Source organism: Lepidochelys olivacea, assembly GCF_965140295.1.
Source record: "Lepidochelys olivacea isolate rLepOli2 genome assembly, chromosome: 1".
NCBI lineage: Eukaryota > Metazoa > Chordata > Testudines > Cheloniidae > Lepidochelys > Lepidochelys olivacea.
Window position 1 is genome coordinate 333,479,287 of NC_140411.1, and position 12,720 is coordinate 333,492,006.

The 12,720-nt window shown below is 40.1% G+C and overlaps 1 protein-coding gene across 2 annotated transcripts in view; it reads right to left on the reverse strand.

Annotated features, from left to right (window-relative positions):
- Positions 1-1,043: 1,043 nt before the first annotated feature.
- Positions 1,044-12,720, reverse strand: part of HGF (hepatocyte growth factor) — an 85,503-nt gene continuing 73,826 nt past the window's right edge. For both annotated transcript variants that reach the window (XM_084613216.1, XM_084613215.1), the window contains exons 15-18: positions 10,030-10,173; positions 8,281-8,387; positions 6,581-6,726; positions 1,044-3,927 (exon numbers count right to left, since the gene is read on the reverse strand). In XM_084613216.1, coding sequence (XP_084469342.1) covers positions 3,754-3,927; positions 6,581-6,726; positions 8,281-8,387; positions 10,030-10,173 — 571 coding nt within the window. In that variant the 3' untranslated portion in view covers positions 1,044-3,753. The remainder of the gene's footprint in view (positions 3,928-6,580; positions 6,727-8,280; positions 8,388-10,029; positions 10,174-12,720) is intronic.

Below are 12,720 nucleotides of genomic sequence, written 5' to 3' on the forward strand. Positions count from 1 at the left end.
CATGAAATTCCATGGCACTAAGTGCAGGAGTAAGGGTTTTCAGGATTTCCCTTGAAAGCTCTCATCTTAAACCCGCGGAAAGGATTTCAGCAGCATCAAGACTACTCAGACTTCTAATTCCCCGGGGAGTCATGCATTTGTTTTCGGATTAGGGTCAAGGGAAAAAAGTCTGGAGAGGAGGTTTGCAGTAACAAATGCAGATTCAGTGCTCAAAGAAAATCAATAATAAAGCTCCATTAACTTTAATGGGGCAGAACCAGCCCCTAAGCTTTTCGAAGTCCCATGTCAATTATGTATTACACTTTTGTCTGTTATCCCAGCCCTGGGACTAGTTATCCTTCTTGCCGGGATCAAAAATTTGAAAAACAAAGGCTGAATTTGGGTTAAGACAATGTCAGTGACTGAGGTTTTTTCCTAATTACTTGTTTCATACCCTTTATACCACTACCACCCAATTTTTCTCTTAAATATGGCCCTGGCCAGAACTGCATCCACAGAGCCCAGGCAAATGCCCATTTAAGTCAGTAAGAGGCTTTCCTGTTACTTCAGTGAGCACTGGATCAGTCCCCTAGTTGTTTTAAAAAATATTGTTAAAACAATTAAAAAAGTCCCTTAACAGTGTCCTTTTGAAGGAGAATGCTGTAGCTATAACATTTGCCTGGTACAGTACCATTGGTACCAACAAGAAATATTCACAGGAATAAATGAAGTACAAATTAATTATCATGTCATTATTCTTCTCTTTCCTTGCTTTTCAGAGTGTCAAATTCCCTCCATACTGAGAGAGAGCGCATGTACCTTATAAGCAAGTGCTTACAAATACATTAAGTTCTAGAGCATTGACTCTGCACAACTCATTTTACTGAGATGCTGCCCAGAACAAACAGGTAAAAATCCTTACACATTGTCTAACAAAAAAACAGTATATTTATCATATATATATATATATATATATATATATATATATATATATATATATATATATATAATCATATTGTCCTCTGCACAGCAGAAGATTATAACTAAAATACTTTAGGATCCAATTTATTTTATTTTGTTGGTAGACATAACAAAATGCCTGCAAATATAATACAGTGAGCACATAACAAGTCTTACAATAGGAAAAGTAAATATGTCATTGTATACTTTATCCACGCTCTTCTCAATGGCACAAAATAAAAACTCACTTGGAGTTCCTCATCTCTCCTTAAAAGTTAATCCTTTTTGTTAAGATATAGTCAGCACATATTTAATGAGAATATACACTTTACATAAATGGCAACAATTTCTTGTAAGTGCTACAGGCTAAATCCTGCCCTCGACTGCGCTGGAAAACAAGAGGAGCCAGAGGGAGAGTATGAAGCCTAATCCCCTTCACTAGCAGACCAAGTGGGAGGTACACCCAGCTAACATCCAGGCATACAAGTGATGAGCCAGAACCTAGAAGCCCTTGTGAGTAGTCCTACTCATGTGAGTAGTCCCACTCATGTGAGTAGTCCCATTTTGGTCAGTGGGACTACTCACACAAGGAAGGATTTTCAGAAACATGCCTATTTATCTGCTTGCTGCAAGACCTCTTGCTTTGTGCCAGTAGATTGTTTTGGGTACTATTCAGCCAAGTATTTAACTATATAGCTAAGTCCCATTAAAGTCGAAATGCTTTGCTGATGAGGGACAGTTTGGGGAATCAGCACCTTCACAGCCTCCCAAGGCAGCTCCCTGCATAGTTATTTTTACCAAGGCAGGATTCAGCCCTATGTCACTTACATGTAATTAAGGTGAAATGTTCTTTACTTTTACACAGTGATGTCAGTTTAGGGGCTATGTAGTTAGATATGGTACATATTTTACAGTCTGCTATCTGAAACATATGCATTTACATAGTTCATGAATAAAGTAACAATGAAGTTCCTTATGCAATTTAATGTACAGTAGTAAGTACAATGGGATTATATAGTGTATCATTTTTTTCCAGCAGGTACATGGTAATTAGTGCCATCTAACATAAAATATTGCCATTTGCTAATTGTTTAGTACTTTCAGCTACACAATACATGTTCTAAAGGAGCACAAGGAAGCCTCATAGATGTTGACTATTTGTTCTCTTGCTCCATCTTCAGTATGGAAAATTATGGCCCTAGGTGTGCAAGTAGACATGTAACACAAGCAATTGCACTATTAGTGACATGTTGCATACTTTACAACAGGCCAGATTAATCTCTGCAATAATTCTATTGGCTTCAAAGGAGTTATACGAGAGATGTATTGTTTAACCACATGTTTAGGTTTTTCTCTAAGATAATAAAACACCTATAAATAAAACATATTTAATGTTACTGAAATCAAAAGATGTATTCCATTTGATTTGAAATATTTGTTGTTTCAGTGGTTCTGTTTGTTACATACGAAGGGCTGAAATTATGCCTTCAGACTGAGTATGCAATTTCCAATGCCCTCAGGCATACCTGAGGGCACAATTTGGTTTTAAATGCATTAATGACAACAGTATTCTTTTTTTTCCCTGTTGATTCTATCAGCTCATGATCAGATTCTACTCTTACTTACCCTGCTGTAAATCCAGAGTTATTCCCTTGAGTTACTGAGAAATCTGGCACTAAAGTCTCTATTTCAATGCAATTAATTTTAATAGTAAAAATGGTCTGTCATTAGCTAATCAGGATACATTCCTGGGATCCTATGAAATACACGTTTAGGCGTGATTTTTAAATATGAGGGTTCATCTACACTGCAGCTGGAGGTGCAGTTTCCAGATTTGATTGAGCTAGCACACTAAAAATAGCAGGGTAGCCACGGCAGCATGGGCAGCTGCATGGGCTAGCCGCCTGATTGCAATCCCACCAGTGACTCTAGATAAGTACTCAGGAAGTTAGCCCATGCCATTGCCAGAACCACCACAGCTACACTACTATTTTTAACATGCTAGCTCAATCAAATCTAGCATGTATAGATTTGTGTACATCTACCTGAGCAGTGAACTACACCTCCAGCTGCAGAGTAGATGTACCCTGGGACGATTAAAAAAAGATTGATAAGTTGCTCATCAACCCGTTTCTCTGTCTTGTCCCTTATCCATAGGGTATATTGTAATATCCCTTAGGACAGAAGTACAGAGCCAGATCCTATAAATCCTATGTAAAAGGAGCTCCCATTGACTTCAGTGAGAGCTCTGCTCATGGAGGGCTTGCAGAATTGGGCCCACAATGAAATGAGCAAATAAAGAGATTATTTTTAACATATTTAAATTCTGCATATGGGGGAAGAGAATTAGGTCCATATACGCTGTTCTTCATCAATGCACACAGCTCTCCGTAGAACTTTTGCCACAAACAGAGAGTGTATATGGTACATAGCAAGAGTAAGGGGTGTTAAAGAAAACAAGCTTTCTTTGTATCTCATGGACAAGCTGATCTGAAGAAGGAGCCGAAAGAGGCCACATGAGCTATTTCCACAAAACACTTCTGCATTCAGCAATAGTATCTTTGCAATTTTGTTTACCCATTCAAGTATCTTCAGGAGATATGTCACCATACTTGCAGATACTGTAGCTCACTTCAACATCTATAAAACAACACTGATAGACAAAATCTTCAGAAAACACCCATAAATGATCAGGAAACTTGACTATCAAGTAGTTTTTTTTAAAAAATCATGGATCTTTACATTACACATTAATTTCATGCTCTCTGAGATCTTCATGTGAATGGAATTGGTGGTTTTGTGTGAAATATTCAGCTATAACTCAGATTTGTACGTCAACAAGATTTTGCGTATCCACTTGGAGTAATATGCCACTCTGACAAAAATCCCAGGACGATTTGGAATGGCACATCCACGGCCAGGAACGATAACACCCACTATTATTTTCATCCTGTTTTGTTCACAGACCAAGGGGCCACCATAATCCCTCTAGGAAAAGAGAAATAAAGAACATTAATTTGTGAACAGCTAAAAGACACAGTTCCCCCTTGTTTTCTGTGAGCTATTGGGTAGCACCCTACTCTAGGAACCTTCAGTAAGACTATCTAAGGAGTAGTATGATATCTTCATTTATGCAGAGCATCACAAACAGGGCCTATATCAACGAACAGCAGGGTTGGCCCTAGGTTTTGTCAGGCCTCTATGCAAAGAGCCAGGCAAGAGAGACCCCATCCAGATACTGATTGTAATTCTTCCAAACTTCTACATACCAACAATATTGCTTCTTTCTCTCAGCTACCTGGCAAGTGCAAAATATGTACAGTATTCATAAAAGCCATCCAGCAAACAGGACAGGTGGTTGGAAAATCTCTGGTGCAATGCCAGGCTATTCATAGAAGGGTTCTGAGAGAGCCAGCAGTGCTATCCCTCTGTCACATGTTGGGCAGCAAGGCCCCTGGGTGCGTAGAGCTGCATGCGTTTGCACAGATGGCAAAGGCCACCGCCAAGAATGATTCAGAAATGAATTAGCCACAGCTATAAAAAGGAGAGGACTTCTTCTCTCCTCAATGAACCCCATAACTCATTATTTTTAATGGTGGTACACACATGCATCAATCCAAGCTCTACATGTATGATGGGAATTTTACATGTGTGGACTAGCATGTCGCGCACTAACTGGCCTGGGTGGAACCTGCTGGCACAGTGCATGCTAATGTAGAGCCATTGTAAACAGCATCACGTTAGCATGTACTATAGAACTTTTAGTGTGCCTCTGCAGGGTCCATACAGTCCAGTGCGCAACACACTAGCATAACCAGAATTTATATCCATCTGTTGCTCACTAATGCACCGTGTAGACAAGCCCTTAGTTAGCGATGACATTCTTTAAGATTTGATTAGCTAATGAACGATGAAATCGTGCAGTCTTCATTCACTGACGCCAGTGAGTAAGGAATGCAGGACTGGGCACTAAGAAGTGTTTGCATCAGATCTTGAAATACTGCCTTAAAACATAAAAGATAACAATCCTTGTATCCTCTCCAGATCACTTCAGAATTAACAGTGATTGACCTCTTCCAAATACAGCTGGTTTTCTTAGTTCTTGCTGATTGCAGGCTAATTCACAGACTATGCCTGTACTATTATAGCATCACCAAACCTGCTAGTGAAATATTTATTGTCTGCTGGGCTTTCACCTGCCATTCTGACTTAATTTCCCTTAATCTGATAGCTCTGTTTTTCTGTTTGTTCCATACTGATAGATGTTGTTCCAAGAGGAACACAGGAAGAGTGAAACCATCCACTAGTTATAATCATAATTAATATTGATGTGCTTCATTTCTTCTTACATGAAAAAATGAAGAGCTGGATTTCCTGAGGACTTCTATGCAGGTGTGTCATTTATATCTTAGAACCCTGAGAACTAATTGATAATGAACCAAATGTTTAATTTTGAGGAAAATACTTCGTTATTACAAAATGATCCCACTGAGGAGTCATATTAACATGCCGCTACCTAAACAGGACCTGCCTCCCGCAAGTTTTGGTGCTGTCCTTGGGTAGGAAAAAGTCCATTGTTTTATTTATATTGAACTACTTAAAATTTCCTTGTACCCATCTAAACCAAATGTGTACTCATACTAGTGACTGTTGCCTTCTCCACCCATCATCTCGGCTGGCAGACTGTCAGTCTAAAAATGATACATCACTACAATAAGAGGATTTTGTACCTTTTCCTCTACATCCTAACCAATTCCCACTCAAAGGGACTGATTCAAACCCAAATGAAGTCAGTGAAAAGACACTCCCTGACTCAACTGAGCTTTGGCTCAGGATGCAATTGAAAGATACCAACTTCTCTCACAAAGCTCCACTTTTCTATCTAGAAACAGAGCTACCATCTGCTGTGTCTTTTTTCCCCAGTAAGATCCCCACCACAATCAAGGATGAATGCCAATATATCCCAGATGTATATATAACAACTAAAACTGCCCCAAATTCTGAATCTAATCTATTTCATAAAGCTGCAAACACTCTAAATCCCAGTAGTGGTTGCACAGATTGTGAGACATCTACCCTGAGAAGCTTGGAACTCTAAGGGCTTCCACTCTGTTCATAGCTCTCTCTTTCAACATCACAATGAGGTGACCTATTTTGTTAATTTCTTGGTCAACCCCCGACTTGGCTCAGCAGCTAACCTGATTGCAACCCTACTGGCAATTCAGATAAATTGCTGCTGCTGCTCACAGGGGGCGTGATGTTGCCACCTTTTTCGGACTGCATATACTTACTCCACAAACAGATCCCAGTCCACCAAAGCATGTGATTTAATCATGCTGAGTAAACTTAGCATGTGCTCAAGAGCTTTGTTGGATCGGGGTCATAGTCCCATTGATTTCAGAGGAACTAAGAATAAGAAACTATCCAATGTGAGTCAGGGTGGCAGAAAAGAGTCTTCCAGAGAGAGACCTTTGTTTGCAATGTGCATGGAAAGGAAATAGTATCCATGGTTTCTTTCCACTTACCAATTAAATGCAGAGAGAATAATTAGGCAAACACCAGGAACGTATTACTGGTAAAGGAAAAAAACAACCCCGGAGCAGATGTTTGTAGATTCTTGCACTCTGTCTTACTATTTTACCTCACACGGTCCAGTGCCAATGCCCTCAGCCCCAGCGCAGATTTCTGACTCGTTCACAGTCATCTTCCCTTTGAGATATTGGTTGCACTTCTCATTTCCCATAATAAATAGGTTTGCTACTCGGAGCAGGCCATCAAAGTGAATCACTAGCATTGAAAACAAGAGCAACAGTCAATTGTGCACAAATTATATTACATTTTAATGAAAATGAACACTAAGTACTAATACCGTTTATGCTGATATATACCACTTTATCAGCTGCACATTCTCCCAAACTCTCCAGTAATACACATGCATGTTTTAGATTTCTTACATTGTTACAGCTAAAAGACAGGTAAGAAAGTGTGTCTGGAGTGTGTGTAATATTTTTAGATTATAATACCTGGAGATGTGTGTTGTACTTGTAAGAGCAAAAGACTGGAATATGGATTTCTCGCTTTTATTCCCTAATCAACCAATGATTTGCTGTATGACTGGAAAAAAATCACTGAGGGTAAGATTGAGACTGTGGGTGCAAGTCTGACTCCACAAAAATCAATGGGAGTTATGTCATTGACTGCAACAGAGCCAGGATTTCACCTTTTGTCTTGCCCTGAATAAAGGGCAATATGCAGTTGTGCCACCCTCAGATCAGCATAGGGAAGGAACTATGACTTAGGGTATGTCTACGCTGGCCCATGCCAGCTGACTTGGGCTTGTGGGGCTTGGCCTAATGGGCTGTTTAATTGCAATGTAGATGCTCAGGCTTTGGCTGGAGCCCAGGCTCTGGCACCCTGTAAGGTGGGAGGGCCCCAGAGCTTAGGCTGAAGCCTGAAATTGAATATCTATACCACTATTAAACAGCTCCGCAGCTCAAGCTCCATGAGCCCAAGTCAGCTGGTATGGGCCAGCCATGGGTGTCTAACTGCAGTATAGACATGCCCTTACAAGCACAAATTCCTCCTCTCCCTTCACTGTTCAGCTACTCTGGATAGCACAGTATGGGTTGAAGTGCAGAAACCAGGCTCTGCTCACATTCCACTCATCTGTTTGAGGAAGAGGAAGTAGCAGCCCACAGAGCTCGCTCTCCCTCCTTGTCTAGCAAGTCCTAGTGCCCCCCATCTCTAGTCCCTATCCTAGATTTCCCACACTTACAGTCCAAGTCTCCTTGCCTAGCCATTCCTGGTTCCCAGCCCAACCCTCTAGGCTCTTGGCCCCCAGTTTCCTTGCCCAGCCCATTCCAGTTCCCTCCTGGCTCCTCATCAGATCTGCCTCTGTCACATGCATCCCAAGACTCCAGCCACCTTCCTGATGTTCCCCATCCCCACTGGCTTCCCATCCAGGTCTCTTTGCCCAGCCTTGAAGTCTTTAAACCACAATTCGAGGACTTCAATAGCTCAGACATAGGTGAGAGGTTTTTCACATACACAAAATAATGCATTTTTCCCTAGCCTCATTCTCAGACACAGCTGAATCATTTTCGCTTAATTTTCCAATAATATTCAGCTTCATGAAGACATCGAGCAGGGAAAATTTCATCTGAAACAGTTAAAGTTTGGCAATGTTATAAGCAATGGAAAACAAGATCTTATAATGGGACATTTTAGGGAACTTCAATATTAGCTAGCGCTACTAGTCTTGCCTATAATATGTTGGGAATGGGAACTAAGCAGACTGTCAACATATATTGTTTCATTCAGTTTTAAAAACTAATATCTTACATCCTGTGTGTCCCCATCCGTAAACACTGCAGGTGGTCCTCTCTGGAATGGTACATCCAGAAATGGGCAATCTGATTAGATCCACAAAATTATTGAATACTGCAGCTCTGCAAAGAGAAAACAAAGAGTAGATATGATGGATCTTATATAGCATTTTAAACTGCTTTTTAAAAAAACAATATGATCTATGATATATCACAGTAATAATTAAAAATTGTGCCAAATATTCTGCTTTATTTTTCTTCTCATGAAAATCTGGGAGTTCCTTTTAAATATTTTTTGAATTGCAGATGTTACTTCTCAAGCAGCTTTCCTGTAGTGCTGTTGCAGCTTTTATTCTGTTTAATTTGGGTTTTCTGTACAAAGATAAACAATGTAGGCATAAAGGGAATACCCTTAATTTGAATAAACATTTATGATAATATGACGGTACATATGAAGGGTCATATGTACAAAAGGAGCTCACTTACAATCTAGTGTTTATTCTATTCTATAAATTAAAACCACACGCCATTCTATTTAACTAGGCCTGATTATCAGGAAGAAAGATACATGTAGGGCATGATTTTTCCGAAATGGCATTTGTTTTTGTTGGTGCACAAGGTGAATGTGCATTTTTAACACATGTCCAAGAATCTGGGCTCCATTTTGACGGAATGCTCATTAACTTGAGAATCAAACTACATGCGCACCCCAGCCTCTCTGGTTGCTGCTGTTCCACACCAGTTATTGGGGCCACTGGATAGCATAAAAATAGATCTGTGAGCCCACTCTTGGTTAGGGAAACTAGATGTCCCGATTTTATAGGGACAGTTCCGATATTCAGGACTTTGTCTTATATAGGCTCCTATTACCCCCACTCCCCTATCCTGATTTTTTACACTTGCTATCTGGTCACCCTACTCTTAGTTATCCCAACTGTGGCCTTTTATGCCAGACTTCATGGGACCAGTGTAGAAGCTGCTTCTTTAGTACATAGTAAGTGCACAGGTACCACTTTTCAGCTGTTCTGCTAGCAGACACCAGCATAACCCCTAAATAGAGACTTTGTACCAGACACAAGAATGACAGGTCAATTCCACCAGCAATGAATTGTTGGTACAAATATAATCTAACTACTATCCTTTGCACCAGCAAAAACTCAGGATGGCTGAAAAATCAGGCATATACTGTGAAGAATATTAAGCCAATCCCCAAAACAAGAAAACAATGATTAGCAACTAATCACAAAGTTATAAATTATATCACTGTGAGTAGAGTTGGTCAACATTTTTGTCAATGTTTTTTAATGAAAAATGGATTTTCAACCACCAAAAAGAAAAAAATCCACAGTTTTGTTTTCATCAACATTTTTCCTTTTTTGAAGGGGGAAATTTTTTCTTTCTTTTTTTTTTTTCATTTTTTTTATTTGGATGGGGAAAATCCTATTCTTTTGCTCTATTACTTTAACACACCCCATTCCAGTGGGGTGGGAGAACTTAAATATTGTAAAGGTTTTGTTATTTCTCCTCCCAAAAGGATTATTTTTGTTTAAAATAAATGAAAACTTTCAAACAAACTGAAAACGTTTCTTTTGAATTTTTTCATGATCTAGGCTTACTTTACCTTTTTATGACTAACTGTAAGTGTGAGTTTAATCTATATGGACATAATCCGTATTGCTACTATCTAGGTCTGAGCCTACAGTACTTTCTTAGGCAAAACACTCATCAACTGGAGATCCTGGAGTTAGCAATATTAAGAACTAACCTGGCAAGTTTCAATAATACCAGATCAGACCCTTCAGGTCCATACACCAACTGGGAGATATTCAGAACTTGTTTATGTTTCTCTTCTCTTCCTTTGATATTATGAACTCCAAGCCAAGCTTCATAGTCTTTCAAATCTTTGTACCTGAATAAGACAAATTTAGTATGAGACATTGGCATATTACTTGGTCTAGTCTCAACACAAACATTCTTTTTTGGTATGGTAACATTCACATATATATTGAAAGAGATTAACTGCCACTCTTTGGTAGAGATGGACACACACTGCCATTTCCAAGTCAAATCAGAACTTTTCCAAAAATTTCATTGCATTCAGATATAGGGTTTTGGTTTGGAAATAAAGGCAAGCCATAAAGTTCACATCCAGTTCCAAAGTTTTTCAAAATCCAAAGGCATTTTGGTTAGCGTCCATCTCCACTATTCCCGTATTCTCTCTCTCTCTCTCTCTTTTTTTTTTTTTTTGGTTTTGTACATTTTATATCAATTCCACCAACTGTAAGATTGTATTGTTTCACTTTGCAAGTACTGCAGCTTGAACGAGAATCTGTTTACTGGTTTTTAAAATTGTGACATCTAAGACAAGAACTACTGAAGTTTTATTTTTAAAAGTGGGAGTGATCTTGTAGCAGGTTACCCATCTTTTCTCCACTTCTATATTAGGATAAAAATATGCAGTTCATTTCCACATATATTCATGGCAGGCCTCTTAGTCTATACACTGGAAGATGCTAGGTCAATAAATTAGAACATGTTAGTAATTCAGCAGTGTATAGAGAGGGGAAAACAATATGGATAAAATAAGAACCAATAGAAACTTGCATCCAAAACTCAAACTGATCCTTTGGAAGACCCAACAGGTCACACTTTTAAAAATTATTTAGTTTTCATTTGCACAATGAAACTGGACTTACTGATTTCAGCCAGGACCTAAAGAGGATGAACTGAAAGTTTGTTCTGTTTGTATTTCCAAGGCAGAATAAGAAAACTCCAGAAATTTCATGATCTCTCAGAATTCTTGTGAATATTCACATCTTATGGAGCAATGATGGCTAAGTAGTAAGGCCTGGATGCACAAAAGAAGTCAGGTGTGTAATGCTGAGCATCACAGCACCTAACTTTTAGATGTCTAGAAAATCACTGCAATTCACTAAGCCTGCGTTAGGCACTTTGGCTCCTATACAATGAATGGGGAGAGATAGGCTCCTTAGACTGATTCACAGAAACCAGTATGCTAGACAGGAAGCTGCTTAACTAGCCAATGGGAGATGCTGACCAATGGTGAGTGTCAAGCCCCACCACCTCATAGACATAGGCATTTAAGTCCAGACTGCAGGGAAGCACCTATGTCTGCTAGCAATTCTCATCTGTGAATCCTCTCTTAGAGTTAGGCACCTTATGCCATTGTAATAAGCTGCTGAAAGAATCATAGAATCATAGAATCATAGAATATCAGGGTTGGAAGGGAGCCCAGAAGGTCATCTAGTCCAACCCCCTGCTCAAAGCAGGACCAATTCCCAGTTAAATCATCCCAGCCAGGGCTTTGTCAAGCCTGACCTTAAAAACCTCTAAGGAAGGAGATTCTACCACCTCCCTAGGTAACGCATTCCAGTGTTTCACCACCCTCTTAGTGAAAAAGTTTTTCCTAATATCCAATCTAAACCTCCCCCACTGCAACTTGAGACCATTACTCCTCGTTCTGTCATCTGCTACCATTGAGAACAGTCTAGAGCCATCCTCTTTGGAACCCCCTTTCAGGTAGTTGAAAGCAGCTATCAAATCCCCCCTCATTCTTCTCTTCTGCAGGCTAAACAATCCCAGCTCCCTCAGCCTCTCCTCATAACTCATGTGTTCCAGTCCCCTAATCATTTTTGTTGCCCTTCGCTGGACTCTCTCCAATTTATCCACATCCTTCTTGAAGTGTGGGGCCCAAAACTGGACACAGTACTCCAGATGAGGCCTCACCAATGTCGAATAGAGGGGAATGATCACGTCCCTCGATCTGCTCGCTATGCCCCTACTTATACATCCCAAAATGCCATTGGCCTTCTTGGCAACAAGGGCACACTGCTGACTCATATCCAGCTTCTCGTCCACTGTCACCCCTAGGTCCTTTTCCGCAGAACTGCTGCCTAGCCATTCGGTCCCTAGTCTGTAGCTGTGCATTGGGTTCTTCCGTCCTAAGTGCAGGACCCTGCACTTATCCTTATTGAACCTCATCAGATTCCTTTTGGCCCAATCTTCCAATTGGTCTAGGTCCTTCTGTATCCTATCCCTCCCCTCCAGCATATCTACCACTCCTCCCAGTTTAGTATCATCCGCAAATTTGCTGAGAGTGCAATCCACACCATCCTCCAGATCATTTATGAAGATATTGAATAAAACCGGCCCCAGGACCGACCCTTGGGGCACTCCACTTGATACCAGCTGCCAACTAGACATGGAGCCATTGATCACTACCCGTTGAGCCCGACAATCTAGCCAGCTTTCTACCCACCTTATAGTGCATTCATCCAGCCCATACTTCCTTAACTTGCTGACAAGAATACTATGGGAGACCGTGTCAAAAGCTTTGCTAAAGTCAAGAAACAATACATCCACTGCTTTCCCTTCATCCACAGAACCAGTAATCTCATCATAAAAGGCGATTAGATTAGTCAGACATGACCTTCCC